Below are 22,727 nucleotides of genomic sequence, written 5' to 3' on the forward strand. Positions count from 1 at the left end.
TTTGTACCTGTGTTGTGCTGAGTAGAAGGTCATTGCAGAGCTCACAGCCTCCCTCAGGAGAGAGAGGCGGCCATATAAATGGAGGATGAGAGCGCAGCATGTTGAGGGCTGTAGTAAAGGGGGTGAATGATGAGCTGCCAGGCAGGGCGTTCTTCCTAACAGCTAGCTTGATGCCTAGCACATGTCTGCCTGACCAAAAGGCCAGTAAAGTCTTCTCAGCCTTTGAGAGGTGTTAAAGTGGTCCATCCAGTGGGGAAAGGCATTCTGGACAGGAGGAATAACAGGAACCTAGATGCCGTGTGCATTGTTGGTATGTCTGAAGTCGGGTAGAAGGGGTGGGAACGGATGAGCCTAAAAAGGAAAGAGATGGGGCAGGATCCTACTGTGACAGAGTGTTCTGTAGGCACTGGGAAGCCATGGAAGGATTTTAAGTGGGTCACTCACATTGTTTGTGTTTTAGAGAAACAACTGCTGGAAAGATTGTGAAGGATTAGATAGGAGGGAGCTGGGGCAGCAGATGTCCACACTTGTGCCCCGGAGGCCGAAATGGTCATGAGCCAGAGGAGCTAACCTCCCTCTCCTCTCAGCTGGCTCTCTTGCACTCATGACAGGTACCAAGACTGAGGGAACATATGTATCTTTACTCATGTTGCCTAGCAGGTACCTAGGTGTGCAGTCAGCACACAAAACATCAAAATGTGCTTCTGGTTGTTGTAACACTGGCTAATAGGAAACAAGAAAGGAACAGACAGCTTAGAGACTGAACATTGAACTAGGAAGAAGTTGACAGAAAGATGGATTAGAAGAGAAGCACTTTAGAAAGCTAAGGAGAGAATGTCTGAGTGCTTAGGGCAAGGGTCAGTTCAGGAAATGCTAGGCGTGACAGCTAACTAGATTTTGGTACCCCACCTGGGAATGGAACTCCAACTTGAACTGATAAATTGAACCGAGAAGTCAGCCCCAACACTACAGAAAGCACTTGCCATGCCCTCGATGGAAGCTGGTAGGAACTGAGATGCTAACCTTGCATGATGATAGGCCTTTAGGAAGCTGTGCTCTGCACTCTGCCCTGAAAGTCCCCATTCTCAGGTGATTTGGGCAGCCTGAGAGGCTGACCAAGATGACATGTGGAGGAGGGTGAAGAAAAACAAGGCAGGGGCACTGGCCTGGATAGACCAATAGCAACTACAGAGCCCCCGATGCATTTTTATCAGAGGTCAGCATTTCTAACTGTGTCCCAAGAAGGTTTCAATGAAAGACGTTCACCCATAAATTTGAGACTTTTTTTTCATTCATTTATTCAATAAGTATTTATTGCCTACTAATGCCAGTTAGAGATATAATATATTCATAGGTAAAAGGTGGAGTTCTAATAGCAGGGAGGGAGGGGTTCAGCCTTTGCTGTCAATGTCACACATTCCATGCACAGACAAGAGATATGTCCCACGAAGCAGGCATAGACTGTGGCTGTGTCCTAAACAAATGTGCATACATCACAAGCATCTCAACTTTCACTTAATCCCGAAGTTTCTTTGCTCATTCTTTTTAAATGTGTCTTCTTCCATTCATGTTCTCTCTCTCTCTTGGTAAACTCAAGGGCCTATTGTTGGGTGTTTCCATCCAGAGCCCAGAATGACCTGTCTGGAAGAAATCAGAAATGTTAGTTGCATCATAACCATGGAAGCTTATGACAGACCTGCCTGGAACCTACATCTGTTCTTTCTATGGCCCGTTCTAAATCTTTCTGCCTGACAGCCTTTTCTTTTACCATCCTGGCCTCATACACAAACGATAACCCACAACTCATATCCTGTGGTAAACTACAGCTCACATTAGCCATTGAATGCAAATGGGTCTCAATTAAAGAAGAAAGGAAATTAAAATGTTCAGTGTGGCCTCAGAAGGCTCCATGACTCTCTTAGTTACTTGTTGCCCTTGGCATGCTGGTATTTTATGTGGGCAGGGTGAAACTGGCTGTGGTCAGGGTGAGACTAAGCTTTTGATTTGCTCCCTTATTTTGAAAGGGTTAAAAAGATGTTACATGTTTTGGTATAATTTTAGTACTAGTACTAATTTTTGTCACGTAAGTATAAGCAAAGATGAAAAGAGAATGCTTGTTCACTGTTACTAGATCCATATTCTTGCAGAGTACATGTCTTCAAAAGGCAAGTTTCAATGATGTGACACTAGTTTTTGGTTTTTTTCCATTTAATTTTTTTAAATAACAGCTTTATTGAGATGTAACTCACCTACTATAAAATTCATCCTTTTAAAGTGTACAATTCAGTGGTTTTTAGTATCTTCATAGAGTCGTGCCACTGTTCCACTAACAGAACATTTTCATCACTCCCGAAAGAAACCCTATGTCCATTAACAGTCACTTCCTATTTCTTCACCCTCCCAGCCACCAGTATTCTACTTTTTGCCTCTATGAATTTGCCTCTTCTGGTCGTTGCATATACATGGAATCATATCATGCGACCTTTTGTCTCTGTCTTCTTTCGCTTAGCATAATATTTCCAAGGTTCATCCATATTGTAGCATGTATCAGTACTTCATTTCTTTTTAGTGCCAAATAATATTTTGTATGGATATACTACATTTTGTTTGTCCGTCCATCAGCTGATTGACATTTGGGTTATTTCTATTTTTTTGCTGTCATGAATAATGCTGCTATGAACGTTTGTGTAGAGGTTTGTGTGTGGACGTATGTTTTTAGTTTTCTGGAGTAGATGCCAAGGACTGGAATTACTGGATCATATAGTAACTATGTTTAATCTTTTGAGGAACTGCCATGCTGTTTTCCAAGTGGCTGTACTGTTTTCTAATCATACTAGCAATGTATAAGGGCTCCAATTTTTCCACATCTTCGCCAGCGTTTGTTATTGTCTGTATTTTTAACTTTGGTTTTTTGATTTTTAAAAACACATTATCATTTATGCACATGGTCATGAGTGCACATGCACACACAGACTTAGAAAGCCAACAGTCTCCAGCCCTGCTTTCACCAATCCTTGTTCCAGGCCCCATTTCCAGCAAACCACCATCCCTTTTTTGTCTTTAGTTTTTCTAGTGGCTACCATCATAATTCCAAAGATTTCTTGATTCACTCACTATTGATTTTTTTCACTTTTTATTATGAAAACTTTCAAACATGTATAAAAGCAGAGTAGTACAATCAACCCCCATATACCCATTCCCAGCTACAACAATCATCAACTCATGACGAATCTTGCCAACTATTTTTTGATTTATCAACGTTAGATAGTGTGTGTTGATTTTTCTATTGAAAAGTGAGGGTTTACCTCATTTATACTACCCCTTCCAAATTTTTTATAGTAAATTATTTTTAGATCTTCTATTACCTTTGAAATTTTGAATGAATACTTAACTCTCTTGTTCTCGTTCCATCAGCCTTAGACAGTATTGCTTACGTGACCCTTTCCCCTAATGAGCTGGGATCTCAGTGCCTCACCTCTCTTTCTTTCCTTCTGCTTTTACCGCTCAGCTGTGTTCAGCTGTACCGTTTACATTGTCAGGTTGATAGCATTTACAGTCTGTTCTGTAACCATAATTAAGTCTTCTGTGCTTTGTCTATTGGTTGCTTCTAAGACTTGAGAATTAAGAGAATTTACATTATTAGGACTTTAATTATTGTTCACTGAAAAGCCATGTAGTGTGCTAGATTCACTTTTTTCCCCCATAGACTCAATATCACAACCCTTGTGCCAACGGGAGAAAAATGTTCTAAGCATCCAGTTGACATCTTTTCAATTCAGAATTATTTGGTAGTCAGTAGAACTCTTGGACCCATTCTGCAAATCATCTTACTTATTTATGTCCTGCGTGGCCTTGTATTCTTTAATCATTTTGTGCATTATGTCCCCAACTAGAGAGGGAACTCCTTGAGAGGGAAGAGGTCTTTCCTGTTTTATTCTCACACCAATTTTAGTCTCTCAATAAATAAAACTGATTTCCCCCCAAATCAAGTAAACATAGCCAATGCTATTAAAGTGACAACATTCTACATATACTTTATTTTATTATGAATTATAAATATATAAATATTTTAAAAATAAAGCTATTAAAATTCATAAATTAAAATATTCAGCTTATTCAGCTTTGACACTTTGAGTATTTCTCTTTCATGATTGTCTTTAGCCTTTCCAAAAAGTCTTTCAATGTACTCTTCTTGGCTTCATTCACAGTACAGCAGGTCTACAAGAGAAACATTCCATTAGCTTGCATTGCTAAGTATTTGAGTCTTGCTGTTATGCCCGTCTACTTGAGTCAAGCCTACTCTGGCACTTGCCACCTGAACAATTAGAAACCAGACCTCCAGTCTCACTTGATTAGAAGTCTGACTCTGCCACTAAGCCAGCAGGGTTTGCCTGTTTTTGGTGCATACTATATACACTCCTAGAAATGGCTACTATTCCATCACTGACTGTCTGCCTTTGGGAGTGCCGCAGTCTCTGGGGCGGTGTGTCACACACAGCTGGGTGCTGCTCAGGAGCGTAATGTGAAGGTGGAGTCTCAGACCTGCCCTCTGCTGTGCTAGGCCTTCTGTATGGCTGCCTGAACTGCCAAGAGAGAGTCAGTCCGTTTGCCCTCCTGCCCATTAAATAGCAACACCACAGCTCGGTAGCACTTCTGGTGGAAAGGATTCCAGGTACCTACCACGAAGTCACTGCATCAGTTTGAATCTCAGCTCTACCAATTTATTAATTGCATTGCTTAGGACAAACTACTTCATTTCTAAAAGCTTCAGTTTCCTCCTTTGTAAAATGGGGACAATAGTGCCTACTTCATCAGATCGTTAAGAGGATTAAAAGAGAGAATGAGTGTAGTGTCAGTTCCCTATTCCATTACCTTATCTTATAAATAAAGCACTAGGCCCAGGAAGGGGATGAATGTCCCCCATTCCTCTACTTGGCGTTAGATAACATCCACTCTTGCCTCTCGCTCTCTTACACCATCAATTCTCCCCTCTCTACTGGATCATTCCCATTGGTATATTAACATGCTGAATATAATCCTACCTTAAAAGAACTTCCCTCACTCCATACCTTCCCTTCAGCTATTGTTCCATTTCTCTGCAACCTTACAGCAAAACACCTCCAAAGAGTTTTCTGTACTCACTGCCCCTTTCTTTTCACTCCTCCCCAGCCCCATTCTCTGTGGGACCCACTCTAGTCAGGCTTTCGTTCTCCCGTCTCCATCTATATCAGCATCACTGATGACCTCCATCATGCCAAATCCAGTGGGCGTTCTCAGTCTTCATCTTACTTGACCTTTCAGTACATTTGACACAGCTTATCACTTCCTTCCTCTAACAGAGTGTCTTCCTTTGCCTCTGGGGCATCACGCACCCTTCAGTTTCCTCCTCCTTCACTGGCTGCTTCTCAGTCTCTTTCGCTGGACCTTCCTCTCCCTGACCTCTATATGTTGGAGTACCTCTGGACTCAGCCCTTGGATCTCTTCATTTCTCTATGTCATTCAGGTCTATAACTTTAAATAATATCTTTCTGAGGACTCTTCATTTTATATCTCAAGTTCTGACCTCCCCTAAGCTTCAGACTTTTCCAACAATCTTCTCAACATCTCCACTTGGCTATCCAATAGGTACCTCAAACTTACTATGTACAAAATTGAACTCCTGATCTTCTGCTCAACCTCTAGCCCTGCTTCATCCCCAGTCTTCCATTTCTGTAAACAGCACCAACCATCCCCCAAGGGGCTCAGGCCAGGAACCAAGAGGTCACCTTTTACTCTTTCCCTCACCCCTCACAATGGATCTGTCAGCGAGTCCTTATGGTTCTATTTTTGGTTATATCCAAAATCTAACAACCTCTACAGCTCCCACCCTGTCAAAGCAACCATCACCTCCAGCCTGGATTACTGCAGTAGCCTCTCAACAGGACATCTTGCTTCTGTGCTTACCCCTGTTCAGTCTATTTACCGCACAGTAGCAAGAGTGATCATTTTAAATCACGTAAATCAGATTATAGTCTCTGTCCTGTTCAAAACCCTGTGAGTATTTCTCACCACACTTGGGGCAGAATCCAAAGGCCCTGTGTAATCTGATCTCCCGTTAAAATCTCCCTCGCTCACTCTGATCCAGCCACACGGCCTTTCTACTGATCTCTGAACACATGAAGCTCATTTCTACTTTCGGGTTTTTGCACAGCTGTTCCCTCTGCCTGGAATGTTCTTTCCCCAGTTAGTCCTGTGGCCTGCTCCCTCACTCAATTCAAATATCTGCTCAGATGATGTCACCAACTACTAAATCAGCCCTCTCCCTCATAACCCCTATGTTCTTTATTCCTTTATTCTTCTTCATAGCAGTTATCACTACTGGACATCATACTATATGTTTGTTTGCTTTTCTAACTCCCCCACTAGAACACTGTGAGAGCAGAGACTCTGTCTTCTTGCCTTTAATACTGTATCCTCAGTGCCCAGAAGAGCGCCTGGCGCTCATAGAGCCTCAGCCGGTATTTGTTGAATGAGTGAATGGATTGATTAATCAAGAGAACGTTAATAAGGAGGAACATTTAGAAGTGAGGCTGCTGTCCATCAGGAGCCAAGCCGTCAGCATGATGCAGCTTACCCCGTTTGCCATGCCCTTGAGGTTCCTGTCCAGTCCGCTCAGGCATTCTTTGATCAAGGACCTGTCATGTCTTTTATAGAGCTGTTGAAGCACCTTTGCAGCCCTGCAGATTTCCTTTCCATCTGTGTTCTAGAAAGAGAAATGCCACAGATAGCCATGTGCTAGCTGTATTTTGAACATGTGAGAGATATTTTTTCTTCTGATTTCTTCTTTCCAGGATGACAAGTGGAGAAGGTGAGTTTACTCAACTATGGATCAGATATTCAAGCATTCCTGCCATATGAATGAAGGCTGCTCGTCACAGTCATAAACCTCTCTAAACAACCTCTACCCGTTACCTGCAAATGCAGCATCCTTTTCCTCAGGACCTCTCAGTTTCTTTTCCCTTGGAGGGTTTTGCTCAAAGAGTACCTGAATAAAGTCACCCAACTGAGTAAAATTACAGAGTGGGGTTTGAATGCAGAACCATCTTTCTATAGCTCATGTCTGTTTTTTACGCCATGCAAGCTATTCTTTCATTGGAAGGTGCTTATGTGAGCTCGCAGTCAGATTCTGCTCTCTTTCATTCCTGTAAGGTTTTAAAATCCAGGTTTGCCTGGAAATCCTACATGCTTGTTGAATAAATAAATGCCCATCCTTTGGCCTAGACATTGCTGCTTTGAGCAGCACTCTCCATATCGCCGTCCCCTGGGAGATAGCAGTATGTGTAGAAGCTTGGGTCTGGGTGAGGAGATAAGACATTTCCCTGCACAGCTAGAGGTGAGTGCCAGGATCAGGACTGGATGTCCCAGGAGTCTGGCCTGGGGAGCTCAGAGGATGCTTCTGAGAGAGGGTACCATTGAACTGGGCCTTGGACAGAGTTCCTGTCAGGGGCCTTTGGCCTAGAATATGCTCAGTCAGAACCTCCTTGGAATACTGGCAGCTCTGATAGGGGTCTGGCCACATGGCTCTTCCTGGGGACATTTGGGCCTTAGAAGAGGGAATGTACAAGCAAGGAAACAGCTCTTTTTGGGAACCCAGGAGTGGAATTGTGCTTCAGTTTGACTCAGACCTGGTGTGTCCTCTCACTTTCCACTGAAGAACAAAGGCACAGAGCCTGGAGAGCCCCATCCAGCTCAGATAAAGCTCTCTCTAGCCTCTGCCAGGACATGCTCTAGTCCCCTGTGGTCCATGGAGCAGCAGCATGAGCATCACCTGGGAACTTGCTGGAAACGCACAGTGTCAGGCCTCACTCCAGACCCATTGAATCACAAATGTGCATTAACAAGATTTCCAGGGGATTTATACAAGAAGCACAGTCCAAGCAGCTTTTTAAATCCTTACATATTTTTTTCTGATTATCAAGGTAATACATGTTTACTATAAAAGTAATATATTTTCAACAAAAATGAATTCACTCATTATCCCACCAGCCAGAGATAACTACTGTTAATATTTTGGCAACTATCTTCCCAGGGTTCTTTTTAACTTTTCTTTTTTCAAAATAGGGACCAACTATTGATACTGTTTTGTAACCTTTTTACACTTAACTTATGGTACAAACATTTTCTGAAGTCATTCAGGCGTATTTAAGAACGTGGGATTGAGAGCTGCGTAGGAACTCCTGGCATCTTTGTATCATAGTTGATCAATCCCCTGTCACTGCAGGTTTTTGCTTCTGTATATAATGTGACAGTGAGTCATCTGTGTAAATCTTTGTGTTCATCTCTTATTCCTTTAGGCTAAATTCTAGAAGTATAGTTCGTATTTTAAGGTTTTTCCAGGAGGCTCTAGACCTAGACCGAGGCATCAGAATCCCAGACTATAGGAGCTTCCCCTTCCCCCTGTGGGGCGTGATGGCCCATAGGCAGGGCCTCTGGAAGGACATGGGCTTAATGAACTAGCCGAGAGGCCTCCTGGGCCCTGATTCTGGTTGGGAACTTAAGAGCAGCGCCAGTAGCTCTGGGCTCAGGGAGTCAAGAAACCCCCCATAAATCACCACACACCTCTAGGGGCTTTGTGGCCGAGCAGAGGCAGTGAGGCCACGGTGAAGGCAGACGCTCCCTGACGGTGAGGTTCCAGGGGGCCAAGACGAAAAGAGCCCCTTTGCTTATTTTTCCATCAAAACCTAATGAGACTTTTCTGAAACTGTCTTGGAGCCTAGAAATTAAACTGCCTCTTAGTTTTGAGTATATGGCCATTTAATATATGGAAAAAAAAAAAACCCTCTAAAGCTATTTGTCAAAGGACTTTCTAAGGTAGTTAGGATAAAATAGGAATTGCAAAGAGCTTGAATCAAATGGAAAAACTTTAGAAGAACTAGTTCTAAAGAGTTTTAGTTAAAGGCCTTAAAGTCTGAGTTCCATTGGCATTGCAGCGACAGGATGACACCCCATACCAACTGCTTTCGTCTGCTTGTCCGCCTTTCACTGGCCAAGTGTGTCCAGCATAGCTCAAGGCTAGTGGACCTGGCAGTTCAGAACTCCTCAGGAGAAGAGACTCAAAAGGCGGGCGTAGGCCCACGCCAGGAGAAAACCCGTCTCTCAGCAGATGTGAGCAAATAGCGGAATGCCATCGGGGAGATTTCTTCTGCGGTAGCGACTCTCTTAGAGTTCTAACTTGTTTCTTGTCAGCTTCATTTAGGGCCATAAACATCCAGTACTATTTGAGTTATCTCCATTTCTGCCCAAATTTATTCAGCCAGTGCTATATATGAGAAAATCCTTTACTTTCACTTAAAGAAGATTTGAGGATGGGCATAAAGCTCTCTGAAAAATTATGGACTTGAGCTTTCTTTGGTAAATAGGAAAGACCTCCAACTAACAGCCCACCCAAAAAATCCTTCCTAGGACACCTCGCTTGCTTGCTTTCCACTTTGCTCTTCCTCAGACCACCTTAATTTCATAGACACCCAGGTAGATGTTAACCGTGAAACCCAGCATTTAGATCAGCATATTCTTTCCAGCAACTGCCAAGAGCAGACGCTACCCAACTTAGAGATTCTGGAATTTTTAATCTCCAAAAGAAATAAAAGTAATACTCTCGATTTTGGAAAGATGTCCTTCTTTGGAAACACAAAGAAGTCACGTTACCTTCCACAGACCACCTCTGTGGGTTTTGAAGACAACTTTTCCTTGTTCTGAAATATTCTAAGAGATAAATAAGCAGTGTTGAGTCTTCAAGGAAAAGAAAAGAATGGAGGATGCAACTGTTAATCCAGGAGGAACAGAAGCAGCAGGGGAAGGCGTAAGAGAGAGGTAAGAGTGAAGGAAGGCACTGGGCCTTGTTTCAGGAGACGTCTGCCCATGTGGCGAGGGAGGGATGCGAGAATTGAGTGAATAAGAAGGCCAAGAATGGGAGGAAAGTGGTGTGGCCTAGTGAGGGTGAGGGTGGCCGGGTCTTCTAGAGATAGCCCAGAGTAGGGTCGCCTGAGCTTGGAGTCATGGAGAGGTCGATCATTTCCAACCTCTGGCCCCTCCTTCTTAGAATGATTACTTCTCTGCAACCAGTTTTTGCTTTTAATCAAGAGTTATATCATCTTACAATAACACTTTCCACTAACTCAAGAGTTGGAGTCCAACCAACTTTCAAAATCACTTTCATATCGTCAGCTGTGAAAACTGAGGCACAAAGAGGTGTGCACACTTGCCAGAGGCCACACAGCCAGTTAATGGCAGAACTGGGACTAAAACTACAGGCGGCCTCGCTTCCAGACCCTCCGCTCCTCCTCCTGGGCCCTGCCCTTGGCTTTGGTAGACCTCCCACCAGTGCGGCTGCCCTTGGACAACCCAGAGCACACCCTAGTGAACTCTTGGCTATTTTATCTATTCCTCTATATTTTATACAAAAGATAATATTCTATATATACATATAAAATCTGCAAATCCTTCTAACCTACTGAAGGACAGAGGCTGATACGTGATGACATTCTGAAGGACAAAAGCATATAATATATATAATCATATATTATACATTATACATTTATTTTACATTATATATTATTATATACAATTACATTACAATATTATATATTATTATCTATCAGACTCCTGGAATAATCTTTAATGAAATGAGATATCCAGATAAAGGCCGGAAGAACAGTTTTCCCCGTGAAGTGGGACAGGCCTGTTCCAGGTCTGAGGGCTGGGGTGTGGCCCTGCCCAGCTCCCAGGGCTTCACCTGGCCAGGTTACCTGCTCTAGCGCACATGGAAAGCAAGTGGTTAGGAGACCACTGGTAAATTGATGCTTTGGGTTTTTCATTCTCAGTCGTGTGTTTCCATGAAAACAGGAACTGATGTTCACAAAGCTATTGATATGGCTGTAGTCATGTGTTTGTCAGAGAAAATGCACTATCAGCTGTCAAATCTATCTCCTCCCACTACAGATAGAGGGGCGGGGGTGAGACGGCACAGGAGGTGGAAAGGCGAGATGCCCAAGCAGCCAGAAGCAGGGATGTGTTGGACCCCATCTGGCAAGACGGCCCCAGACCAGGCTGGAGGGGAGTTGGCAGGACAGAGCAAGCTGAGGGTCTCTGGACAGCCACCCCAGAGCTGGCGGGCTGTTAGGTGACCAGGCTACGGAAGAGGAGGGGCTCTGGTAATACCTTTTCTGTTGCCGTAGGAAGTCTCTTAGACAAAATGAAAGCTCCCTCAACCTGTAATCTCAAATATCTGTTTTTGTGAGAGTATTTGGTTTTTCAGAAATGTATAGGCCAGGAAAATTCTCTCCTTCCCCAAGCATTTATTGAGTGCCTCCTATATTCCAGGCAGTAGGCCTGGGCCCGGTAAAATCCTAAAGAGCTTTTCCTTGACCAGGATCTGAATTAGGATTACAAAATCCAAGCTTTCTATTAAACATCTTCTAAATCAAGTGAAACCGGAAACACCAAGACACGTTTGAGAGTAAAGATCAGAATTCACATTCTTTGAAAACATTTAACACTTTATAGTTAATTTGGGCCTGTTCGCTTTCCGCTAAGAAAGTCTCTCGTCAAACACCTGTGGATTGGCTCTCCTCTCCCAAGTCACCCGTCTGCCAAAACAGCTCTTACCTTTGGGCCAGCAAAGGCATCCGCTACAGTCAGCTCCATGCACGAATTCTTGCCCTGGGCAGGAACGAGAAAGCGAGAGACAGAGTTACCTCCCACTGTACAGAGGAATCCTTGCTGAGCAGCTCTCACTCCCTCAAACTGAAAAAACTTCCTACGATCCCTCAGAAAAAAAAATAAAAAGCACCAGGGGGAAGTGTCTGCTGTGCTCTGCTCTGCTCCTTGTCCTGTCGCCAGCTACCAACTTCTCTAGAAGCTGTTATGCTCTTTCTCATAGTCTAAGACTACTCACAGCATCACCAGAACATCTGGAGAGATGGTGCTAGATAGCTTACTCACCTTTCCATCTGTGAGGTTGTTCAGCGTTTTGATGATCTCTTGTAAGGTGATGTCGTATTTGCATCCCTGGATGAAGTTGCTGGTACATGCTAGTAAGCAGACCAGAGCTGGAATCAGTTGGGAGATGAGACCCATTAATATATCTCTATTTGCAATGACAATGTGAAACGATTAGTTTACCAGGAGAAGCTAACAATGCAATTCTGACAAAGACATCTCTATATATAGATTTAAAATTGCTGAAACTGAGGGAAAATGAGTTTACATTGGAAAATTTCATTACACCAAGTTGTCAGTCGTTTGGGGCCAATCAGCGCCTCTCTTCCAGGAGAAAAAATGCCTCACAGAAACAGGTAAAATGTTCCTGTGAAATCAGACCAATAGGAAAATGAAACCTTTTTTTAAAATTAACTACAAAGTATCAGCATAGGAAATTACACCATAATTTTCTCTTTAGATTAATCTTATCAGCTTGGGGTTGTTGCTGGCTTTTTGCTTTGCATAGAAGGAAGAGGCCACAGGTGTCCGAATTTATTTTAGTGCAGTCCTCCTGGGGAAAGATAGAGTAATATCAAGAAAGTTTGACTTGAATGGTATTTCAGCCTGGCTTTTTCCAAGTAGGGGTAGCATCTTGGAAACTCTCTTTTTGTGGAAAAGCTGATATCAGGTTCTTTCTCTGGGTAGAAGGACAGTAACAGGCACAGATTCTCTCCTGTCCTAGCACTCAGGCACGCCATTCTTCCAGGGTTGGGACTTTGGCAGAGGACGGGTAACACCAGGTGGGGCTGCGTTTGGGTCACAGCAGGTCTGTAGGTCTTTCACAATAAGGAGGCCCTAGGCAAGTTAGGTCTATCCTGAGGTTTCAGAAATGACCACTCTTCAACTGAAACGTAAATACATCTTCAGCTAATTAGGAAAAAGAGCCAGAGTCTTCCTGATTGACAGTTTGGTTGTCTTTGTCAGTGCCCACCACATGCCCTGCTGTCTTACTTTAATTCCTGTGGACCTGGTGGGGCGCTGAGCACCCCCACCGCCACTGCTTTCTTCTACCTGAGCCTTTCCTTCTCTTTCCTCTCCACTTCCCTTCTCTTGGTTTCTGACCTCCTCTCCCTACTGATTTCCTCTGGACAATCACATAGAAAAGATTACGGCTAAAGTTGTTCCTGTGCTTTGGATCTTGTTATAGTGCCTTGTGATCTGTGAAGGAGAGGCCCTGGATAATTGTTTCAGGAAGGTCCTTCTACCACATTTTGGATGCTTCCATTGGAACTGTACAATGAGTTTGCCAAACTCAATGCAGTGACTTCTGACACCGACTACACAGAGTTGGGCCAAACTTCACAGGTTAAGGACACAGCTTCTCCAAGACTGCCCTCACTTCAGACACGGGCCCCAAATTAGGAGGTCAGCAGTCCACCCTTACTTCTGGCCAACTGGCTACAAATTCAAGAGCTCCCACTAAGCCCTCAGGTTCAATAATTTTCTAGAATGACTCACAGAACTCAGGAAAGCACTAGACATAAGGTTACAGTTTTGTTACAGCAAAAGGATATCAATGAGACCCAGCCAAAAGAAGATACACAGAGGGTGAGGTCTAGGAGGGTCCCAAACATGAAGCTTCTGCTATCTTCTCCCCACAGAGTCACCTCCCCAGCGCCGTGATGTGTGACGACATGAAGAATACTGCCAACCAGGGCAGCTCACCCGAGATTCAGTGTCCAGAGTTTTCCTGAAGTGTCATTCCGTAGTCATGATTGATTGAATTATTGACCACTCAATTGACCTCATTCTCCAACCCCCTCCCTGGAGGTTGGGATGATATCACAGTAGCTTAATGGTGTGGCTGGCCCCCACCCTGAATTGCGTCAGTAGCATAAACTATCAGGGCCCACCATGGAGAGCAAAGACGAATCCCAAGGATTTAGGGGCTACTTCCTAGGAACTGGCGACAAAACCAGCCAAATACTTTCTTTCAGAGGTTTAGAGTTTACCTCCCAAGAGCTGGGACAAAGGCCAGACCTCTCTGGGTAAGTTAAAATTTTTTTAAATAGATATTTCTCTTTTTTCCTCCAGTTTTATTGAGATGCAATTATATACAGCACTGTATAAGTTTAAGATGTACAGCATAATTATTTGACTTACATACATTGTGAAATGATTACCACAATAATTTTAGTTAACATCCATCATCTCGTATAGATACCTCAAAAAAAGAAAAAGAAAAAATGTTTTCTTTCCTTGTGATGAGGACTCTTAGGATCTACTCTCTTAGCAACTTTCCGATATACCATACAGCAGTGTTCACTCTAGTCCTCATGTTGGACATTATATCCCCAGTACTTGTTTACCTTATAACTGAAGTTTGTAATTTTGACCACATTCATCAAATTCCTCCTTCCTCCACCCCCTGCCTCTGGTAACCACACATCTGATCTTTTTTCCTGTGAGTTTGTTGTGTTTTGTTTTTTACATTCCACATATATGTGAGATCATACCATTTGTCTTTCTCAGTCTGACATTACTTCTCATCATGCCCTCAAGTTGCTTCCAAACAGTTTCTCGCCAACAACAGGATTTCCTTCTTTTTTGTGACTGAATAATATTCCATTGTGTATATCACATCTTCTTTATCCATTCATCCATCGATGGACCCTCAGGTTGTTTCCGTGTCTGGGCTGTTGTAAATAATGCTGCACTGAACATGGGAGTACAGATAGCTCTTCAACACAGTGTTTTGTTTCCTTTGGATAAACACCCAGAAGTAGGATTGCTGGATCGTATGGTAGTTCAATTTTTAATTTTTTGAGGAACCTCCACACTATTTTCCACAGAGGCTGCACTAATTTACAATCCCACCCACACTGCACCAGGGTGCCCTTTGCTCCACATCCCCGGCTGCCTGTGTTATCTCCTGTCTTTTCGATAACAGCCATTCTAACAGGTGTGAAGTGATATCTCGTTGCGGTTTTGTTTTGCATTTCCCTGATGATTAGTGATGTTGAGCGCGCTTGTCGTTTACCTGTTGGCCATTGGTATATCTTCTTTGGAAAAATGTCTGTTCGGGTCCTTTGCCCATTTTTTAAGTGGATTAGTTGGGCTTTTGCTAGGCAGTATGATACACTACACAGACGGAGGACTTCATGAGAAGGGCAGACACTTCCTTGCAGGGTAGGTGGAAGCTTCAAATCCAGGCTGACTATTATTAGGAGTACAGTGGTGCATACTCCATTCTTGAGAAAAGGTTCAAGTTAAAACAGGAGTGAACTTGGGACTGCAGACACACCGGAGGAGAGGCCAGGGTTCAGAGAACACCTGTCAAAGTCTTGGGGATGTGGGGGAGCTGGAGAGGACGGGAGGTGAGCAGGGTCCTCCAGCTGAGAAGTGTGTAAGAAGCGATAGAAAAGCCATCCCCATATTCAGCAGTTGTTTCTGTGGGCGCTTGCTTTCCCTGAGTGCCAGACCCTGGGCTTGGGGCTCTGGAGGCAAAGATCTGAGTCAGAAAAGGAATATAAAATGGGAACCAGTAGCTCAGAAGTAGAATACAGCTATTTTGTTTTGTTTCAATGGTTAGATGAGGCCATAGAAAAAAGGATTAACTTTTCAGAACGGCAGGGAGTGACCAAAAGGTCCCCTCAAAGGGAGGAAGGGGAACATGGGCCATCCTCCCTGCAATGTGGCACCATGGCAGCTGTGCATGTGGCTGGCTGGGCAGAGGCCAGGTAGGTAGGGGCCTGCACATCAGGGACACAGACAGTCACCACCTGAGAAGGAGCCTCTCCCAGCCTGCAGGGGTTATGGACAGTGACTGCACAAGGATGGGGAGCAGGCACCGAAGCTCAGAGGAAAGTTGGAGACTGCTGTGTTCTGGCTGTGTCAGTCATAGATCCTCTTCCCTTCACCCTTCCTGAGAGCTGAGAACCAGCCCTGGCCCCTGTGTGGCCGCAGAGCTTCCCTTTCAGACTCTGGAATGTAGCAATTATGAGCTGGGTTTTGGGGTCCAGCAAACAAGTCACTTGTCAACTCCGTGACCGTGGGCAGATCATGAACTCTATGGGGCTCAGTTTCCTCACCTGTGAAATGGGAATAATATAGCTCTTCCTCATGGAATTCCTGTGAAGAGCAAGTGAAAGATTCCATGGAAAGTGCTCAGCAGATGTCACTCCATAAAGGGTGGCTGTTACTGGACACCACCACGGCACTCTGTGGGCCCACGTGGCCTGTCAGTCCTGGCTGCTCTGCTTTCTCGCTGTGCAACCTTAGGTATGCCACACAGCCTCCTTTGTGAAGTGGGGGAGATAGTTGTACCCGCCTCATGAGGTTGTTCTGAGGAATAAATAAGTTAATGTTCGTAATCATATCTTTAGTTGGACAAATGACTGTGGTACTTACTCTGTTAGGCAAATCTGAGTGTGGACAGGACCACTGGAGGTTTTGCCAGTGGACATTTCCCACATACGTCCCTCCTGGATGGGTCTCCTTTTTAGTCTTTGAGGCCCTCTCCTTTTTTCAAGGAGCCACCGTTAGTTGCTACAGTGCAACCCTTATACCTGTGTATCTGCATTTGTTGCAGGAAAACAGACACTGCTGTGGGCAGGCACCTCAGGCAGAAGGAAAGTAGGTGCTTATAAAAATGTTGGGAGGGTGGAGGAGCAGATTCCAGGCTGGGCCCAAAACTCGAAAGAAATGATGCACAGCACGGACCACTAGCCTTGAGGCTGCCACTGCATCTGGAGTTCAAGAATGCCCCCTGAGGCTGCAATCCAGGGGTCCCAGAGCTGCTGCCTCAACTGCCTCCCCACAGCCACAAAACTCACCAGGAGAAACCTCATCTCCCCACGCCCCAGCCCAAGGGAGCAGGAGGATGGCCTCTGTCCCCTTCCGCCTTCCACGTCGCACGGGGGAACAGTTCGCACCCAGACACTAACCTCAAGGGGGTCTGCTCAAGGGGAAAGGCATGGAGGTTGAACAGAGCATCCCAGTTTCCCTGGCTGATGATTCTTGCCCCCACCGAGCCCTGCGAATCTCGTCTTCCCTCCTCTTCTACCAACTGTGCAGGACGACACACAGAAGAGCCCCTTCCAACTCCTCATGGGCTTATTCTCGAAAAAAAATCAGACTCCTCCAAGGGAGTGATGTTTAGCAGAGATCGGAATTAGTAGGTCTTAGCTAGGAGCAGAGGACTGGGAGTGTGGGGAGGTGTGAAGAGCAGGGGGACAGCATGTGGAAGGCCTGAAGGCGGGCGCTCCCTGGGGCCCTGGAGGAACTGCGGAAAGCCACTGGGCCTGGGAGGGGGAACAGAACACGGTGTCGTCCTGTGAGAGAGGGAACTGGCGTGGATAGGGTGGGGCGGTGGGAAGGAGGGCTGTGGGTCTGAGTTGTCAGGCAGCAGCGGAGTGTGGAAGTGAAGGTCACATGTCCAGGAGTCAGTGGGACCTGGTAGTTCGGAATCCCAGCTCTGCCACTTACTCTCTGGGTGACCTTGGAAAAGTTACCCTGTCCAGGCTTCTCTGTCAAACTGAGCTAATAATAGGGGTGTGGGGAGATTATATGAGGGACTAAATATAGAATGTTTGGTGTCGTGCCTGGCATGTAGGAAGCCCTCAATAAATGCCAACTATCGTCATTATCATTATCATTATTAATAGCACATGGAATTGGCTGAATATGGGGGTGAGGAAGAGTGAGAAGTCACAGAGGACCCCAGGTTTCTGGCTCGGGGAAATGCTGTTCATGGAGATGGCAGTTTAGGAGGAAAGGAGATGGGGTGGGGGGACTCTGAATGGAGGGGCCTGCTGCTGGGTCTGCAGCTCTGAGCACAGAGGAAGGTCTGGGTTGTAGACACAGAGGGTGACAAAGCCAAGGGGAAGAAGATACCGCCTCGAGGGTGAGGGAAGAGAGTGAACAGGAAGTGCCTATGACCCTCTCTTGACACTGGAAGGAGAAAGGAAGGAGAGGGAACCCAGGCCTGAGAGAGTCTTGGAAGAGACGTGAATGGTCAGCAGTGTCAGACTTTCCTCTGGGTCAGGCGAGATAAGGATTTAGTGATAGGAGACAATCGATGACATCACTGAGACAGCTTCTGGAGTTCAGTCAGGGCAGATGCCCGACAGGAGCGGGACTCACGAAATGGAAACAGTGGTGTAGACGCATTTGAGAAGGCAGGCTATGTTGGGGTGCTGACTGCGAAAGATGGGCGAGATTTTAGACGGGACACACTTGAGCCCAGGCTTCCCCAGCTCAGTGAATGGCAACTCCATCCTTCAGGGCGCTCGCACCACCGTAAAAACCTCCCGTGTCCCACATCCAATCCAGCACCAAAGCCTCTGCCTGCAAACTGTATCCAGAATTGAGTGATATGCTGGTTTGAACTCGGGGCCGGGACGTGGCGGGGGTGGGCCGGGAGCAGGTGGGGCAGAGACTCAAAACTAAGTAGGCCACGAGTTGCTAATTGTTGAAGGTGGGGGCAGACAACCAGGAGTTACCTTTGTATGTCTTTGAAATTTCCCATAATAAAAGATTTTAAAAACCTATACGAATAGAAAAGTTAAATATATAATTAATATTTCTATATTATATAATATACATATATTTATACTTTTATATATCATATATAATATGTTTATGTAAATGATATATAAATATAAGCGTATGTTGTACAGATGACACTCACATATCCCCAGAAGCTGACCAGCCCTCCACTGCCACATCCACTGTCATTTCCCATATGGGTTTCCACAGGAGCCTCCTAACTAGCCTCCTGCTCCGGCCCTTGTTCCACGCTCCGTTCTTCACACCGCGGCTGGAGCACTTCTGTTAAACCTGAGCCAGACCGTGTAGCTCCACGTGAACGATGGGAGGAGCGTTCCGGATCTCTCACGCTCAAGACTGTGGTGCTCGGTGTGCCCTTTCTCTGGACCTGTCTCCCTTATGTAGAAGGCTTTCCCCCTCCCTCACTTCATCCGGATCTCCCTTCTATGTTATCTCACCAGGGAGGACATCTCTGAGCTCCCCTCACAATATGGCGGCCCCCACCTGCCCTCGCAGCCCCCTGACTGCTTCGCGGACCTCCGTAGCACTCACCACCACCTGCACGCTCTGTGTTCTCTTGTTCGTGGATTCTGTGCCCCGACTAGAAGTAACCTTGTTTTGTTCACCATGGATTCCCAGTGCCTAGAACAGTGTCTGGCACCTAGTAGAGGCCTCAATAGATAATTGTTGAATGAATGAATGAAGCTCCATTTCACGGAGGGGACAGCTAAGACTTGGCCTAAGTAGGAACGAGGGAAGTCAGGGGCACAGCTGGGACTTCCAAGCTAGGGCTCTTTGGACCCTGAAGTCCTTGCCCTGAGCCCCAGGAGAAGACAGGGGAATGGGCTCCTGAGTATAGACACAGGGAGGGGACAAGGGGACCAAGGGGAGGAGGGAGCCAAGGTAGGAAGGGCAGTGGACTCGGGCTTCCTTGAGCGGATGGTGAAGTAGCTCCATAGGCTACTGGCTTCTCTCTTTTTTGAGAAGCAGGTAAAAAGTCCTTCTCCTGAGAGAGAGGGAAGCCAGCTGAGGATCTGAGGGACCTCTCCATCTGTCCCTGGGGGAATTAATGTCGCTTCAGTCTCGAGCTGGACTGGCGGCCTACCATTTCCCATCTCATGCTCCCTGGTCCCGCTGCCCCAGCCTTGCAGGCCAGGGCTGCATGAAGACCCCCAAGAAATGAGCCCCTTCCTCTGTCTCTGGCAACACAGGATCTGACATGAGAGGAGGGATGCTGGACCTCCTGCCTCCCAGACCCCTGCAAGTGTCCACCGCCTCTCCTGAGACAGCCAGCTCCCAGGGAGGAGTTAGAACTGACTGAGGGGTCCTGGCGCTAGTCCATCCGGGGGGGGGGGGGGGTGCCACTGGCCCCTCCCCCACCCTAGCTTTGATCAGTTCCCTCATGGACCAGACATCCAGTTCACGTTCTTTTTTAAAATTAAATTTGCCTTTGTCCCTTCATGGGAAATGAATGTATGCTCGTTATAGAAAACATGGGAAAACAGAGATTAGAAGAAAGAAGAGACAATAAATGAGAAATTGCTTTTCTAAGGTGGTATCGCTGAAGCTGCTTCTGGCCTAGGGCCCCGGGCCTAGCAGGGGGCGCAGACTCTGGCTGGTGTGGTCAGCAGACCGTTGAGCGCTGATCTACACGGGACACCACAGTCAGCTCGGGCCTTCCTGCCCCCACGGGTTTCAGGAAGAGCCACTGGGCCGCAAGCTTGTCCAAGTGATGCAGAGAGCAGAGCTAACAAGAGTTGCTATATTTAATTTTGGTATCTGCGTCACAGGTGACCACACAGCAGTGTCTGCCCGGGCTGTGGGGCTGGGGGTGTTTCTGAATGGCTCTGTGAGAGAATCACTTTCCACAAGAGAAGGCAATGTGGAGGGGAAGGGAGAGAGCGCAACAGAAAGTGAGGTCGTAAGTAGAAAATCGCTTCTGGGATTTCAAATGGCTTCGTCATGGGGCCCTCCCTTGCTGCCGAGAAATCAGTTGATCTGGGAAAGTTCGTTGCAAACCCTTTGCTCTGTTGCATTTGGGTGGAGCCGAGAAATGAATGAAGATAATGAGGCTTTCTGACTTTTATTTTTCAGAGTAGGAGTGGGCAGTGATGGGGGGAAGGGGTGACCGTGGATACAGCCATCTGTACTGATGCTGCCTGGACCTCAAGGAAGGCTGGGTAACTGGCCAGCATGTCCCAGGCCAGGCTGCCGCGTCTGGAACGAGGTCAGCCAGGACTCGGGCTGGGCCTTCTTGGAAGGGAGTCAGCTGAAGGGAGGAAAGGTTTTTGAGTTTGTTCAAACTGACCAGCTAAATTAAGATAATAAGCAGAAGACACTTACTTCCCGGTTGATCATAATGAAAAAGTGATAAGCTGATGGACTTGATAAACCCCAGCCTTCAAGCTGCTCGGTCATAAGGAAACAAGATGCAGGCCCTCATCCTCCCGGGTCCTGAGCAGTTCAGAGGGCCAGCCTCAGAGAAAGCCCCAAGTGACTTGGAGTGTTTTCTGACACCTCATCTGAGCAGCACACAGAGGTGTTTAGAGCCAAGTTCACCGGAAACTCGCGTGTGTCTCTCACTTCTCACTTGAGCCCCAACCCCTCTTCCAGTGAAACCTCCTGGGCCTGGGGTTCCTGGGGTGCCAAGGGGCTCCCCACCCTGGGCCCCACCACCAGCATCTTCTCTCCCACTCACCACGCACTCTTATCTCTTCCCAACCCCCCTTCACTCTGGGCCCTGCTCAGCGTTGCCTTATGCATGAAAAGCAAGACCACACGGTTAGGGAAAACTCCCACAAGTGCCCCGGGGGTCAGTCCCCAGATGGTGATGCTCCAGCCACAAGAGCTGACACCTACCTTTTTTTTCTCTTTCTTTTTCTTTCTCTCTCATTCCTGGCTGGGCCCACCTCCTTGTTGCTCCCAGCGGTGGCTTGGTTCTGTAGCTCTGTGAGGTGTCCTCATCCCTGAAAGGCCCCGAGCCCCCTCCAGCTCACCGCTCACCACTGATGACCAGAGGTCGCCTGTCTAGGGGACAGTCTTGGAGGCACAGGCAGGGAGCTGTGGGTGGCCCAGGATGTGGCACGCTGCGGACCCCTAGTGGTGGGGCCTGGGCGGCCCTGTCAGCACTGTGTGCCCAGCTGCAGGGCCCTCCTGACTGTATGGCTTGGAATATATCCTTGGGAAATCCTGAAGGACCCTCCCCACACCAGCCTCAATTCCAGTGTTTGTTCTGGGGAGATTCACATGGAATTTCATTGGAAGACTTTCCCTCTTTCTTGTGGACAGACAGGCCAATGTCCTGGTTGGCAGAGAGGACATGGGTCAAAGATGATGCTACCACTGGATGGATCGCTAAGTTCTGTATTTAAAAAAAAATCCTTCTGGCCTTAAGATCCTCGAATCTCTGGATAGAGAGGGATAGCAGAGATCTTGCCTCCTACCCCTACCCCCGACTTTTGAACCTCCCCGCCCTCCCAGGGTAGAGCACCCTCCATCATTTAAAGATTTCTTTCTGGTGCTAGACCTTGAGTGCTTGTGGTGTCTTGGTCATTGCTAGCCCAGAAGGCTGGTGCAGGGCAGGCCATAGGCAGTCCTCAGCAAATATCGTGGGACTTCACAGGTTCTGAGGCCTCTTGGGACCACAGAGACAGTCCACTCCCTGCTCTGGACAGCCCCTGGGACACTCAGCCCCTGTACCCCCTCCCTAGGTCATCCCACTCTGGGCTGAGCATCCCTAGGATCTCGAACTGTCGATTGTGGCTTCTTCCCTCGTCTCTGCCTGGGTGCAAGCGAGGTGTCCGCTCTATTTGAGAGTGGCTCCTGGAGCAGTCTGCCATGGTCATTCGCTCCCTGGACAAGCCCTGCCGTGGCCTGTGTTCCGTGAATCATCCACGGCATGAGCTCTTGCTGCTCCTGGGTGGCGGCCTCCCCTGACTTCTGAGCATCGCTGTAGATGTTCCCACAGGGCTCTGGGCTCTCCAGAGAGGGCGCCTGCATGTGACTCAGTGTTTGAGACTGTTCTCTGAGGACCCACCACCCACTGCAAAGGCATCCTGTCCTTCTGGGGCAGCCCTCTGCTCTGGACACCTCCCAAAGATTAACAGTGGAAACCACTGCTGATGGGCATGACCACCATGACCATGAGCTGTGGCTTGCTGAGGCCTGCTGCTTCTTGCACTCCAAATGCTGACATGGGCTGAGGGAGAAGTAAAAAGATC

General features: G+C 46.7%; 1 protein-coding gene across 6 annotated transcripts; it reads right to left on the reverse strand.

Annotated features, from left to right (window-relative positions):
* Positions 1-1,276: 1,276 nt before the first annotated feature.
* IL4 (interleukin 4) lies at positions 1,277-21,571 on the reverse strand. 6 transcript variants are annotated; one of them, XM_070517413.1, is made up of 5 exons: positions 21,367-21,571; positions 11,980-12,068; positions 11,644-11,697; positions 6,614-6,742; positions 1,277-1,641 (listed from the first exon to the last, which is right to left on the reverse strand). In XM_070517413.1, the coding sequence occupies exons 1-5, from the start codon at positions 21,398-21,400 to the stop codon at positions 1,546-1,548; spliced, it is 402 nt and encodes a 133-aa protein (XP_070373514.1). In that variant the 5' UTR covers positions 21,401-21,571; the 3' UTR covers positions 1,277-1,545. The 6 variants fall into 6 exon arrangements, with proteins under 6 accessions (XP_070373514.1, XP_014712258.2, XP_070373515.1 ...); XM_014856772.3 differs by having other exon boundaries at positions 11,980-12,086; positions 21,367-21,534; XM_070517414.1 differs by having other exon boundaries at positions 1,290-1,637; positions 11,980-12,086; positions 21,367-21,534.
* Between the last annotated feature and the right edge of the window lie 1,156 nt (positions 21,572-22,727).

Source organism: Equus asinus, chromosome 9 (genome assembly GCF_041296235.1).
Source record: "Equus asinus isolate D_3611 breed Donkey chromosome 9, EquAss-T2T_v2, whole genome shotgun sequence".
Taxonomy (NCBI): domain Eukaryota; kingdom Metazoa; phylum Chordata; class Mammalia; order Perissodactyla; family Equidae; genus Equus; species Equus asinus.

Excerpts from the sequence above, each read along its gene's own strand:
- IL4 (XM_070517411.1), bottom strand. The coding sequence starts at position 21,400 with ATGAGAGAGAAAGAAAAAGAAAGAGAAAAAAAAG. Across the intron at positions 12,087-21,366 it reads AAAAGAAAGAGAAAAAAAAG|CTCTGGTCTGCTTACTAGCA; the intron begins GTAGGTGTCAGC and ends AACTGATTCCAG. Across the intron at positions 11,698-11,979 it reads ACAACCTCACAGATGGAAAG|GGCAAGAATTCGTGCATGGA; the intron begins GTGAGTAAGCTA and ends GTTCCTGCCCAG.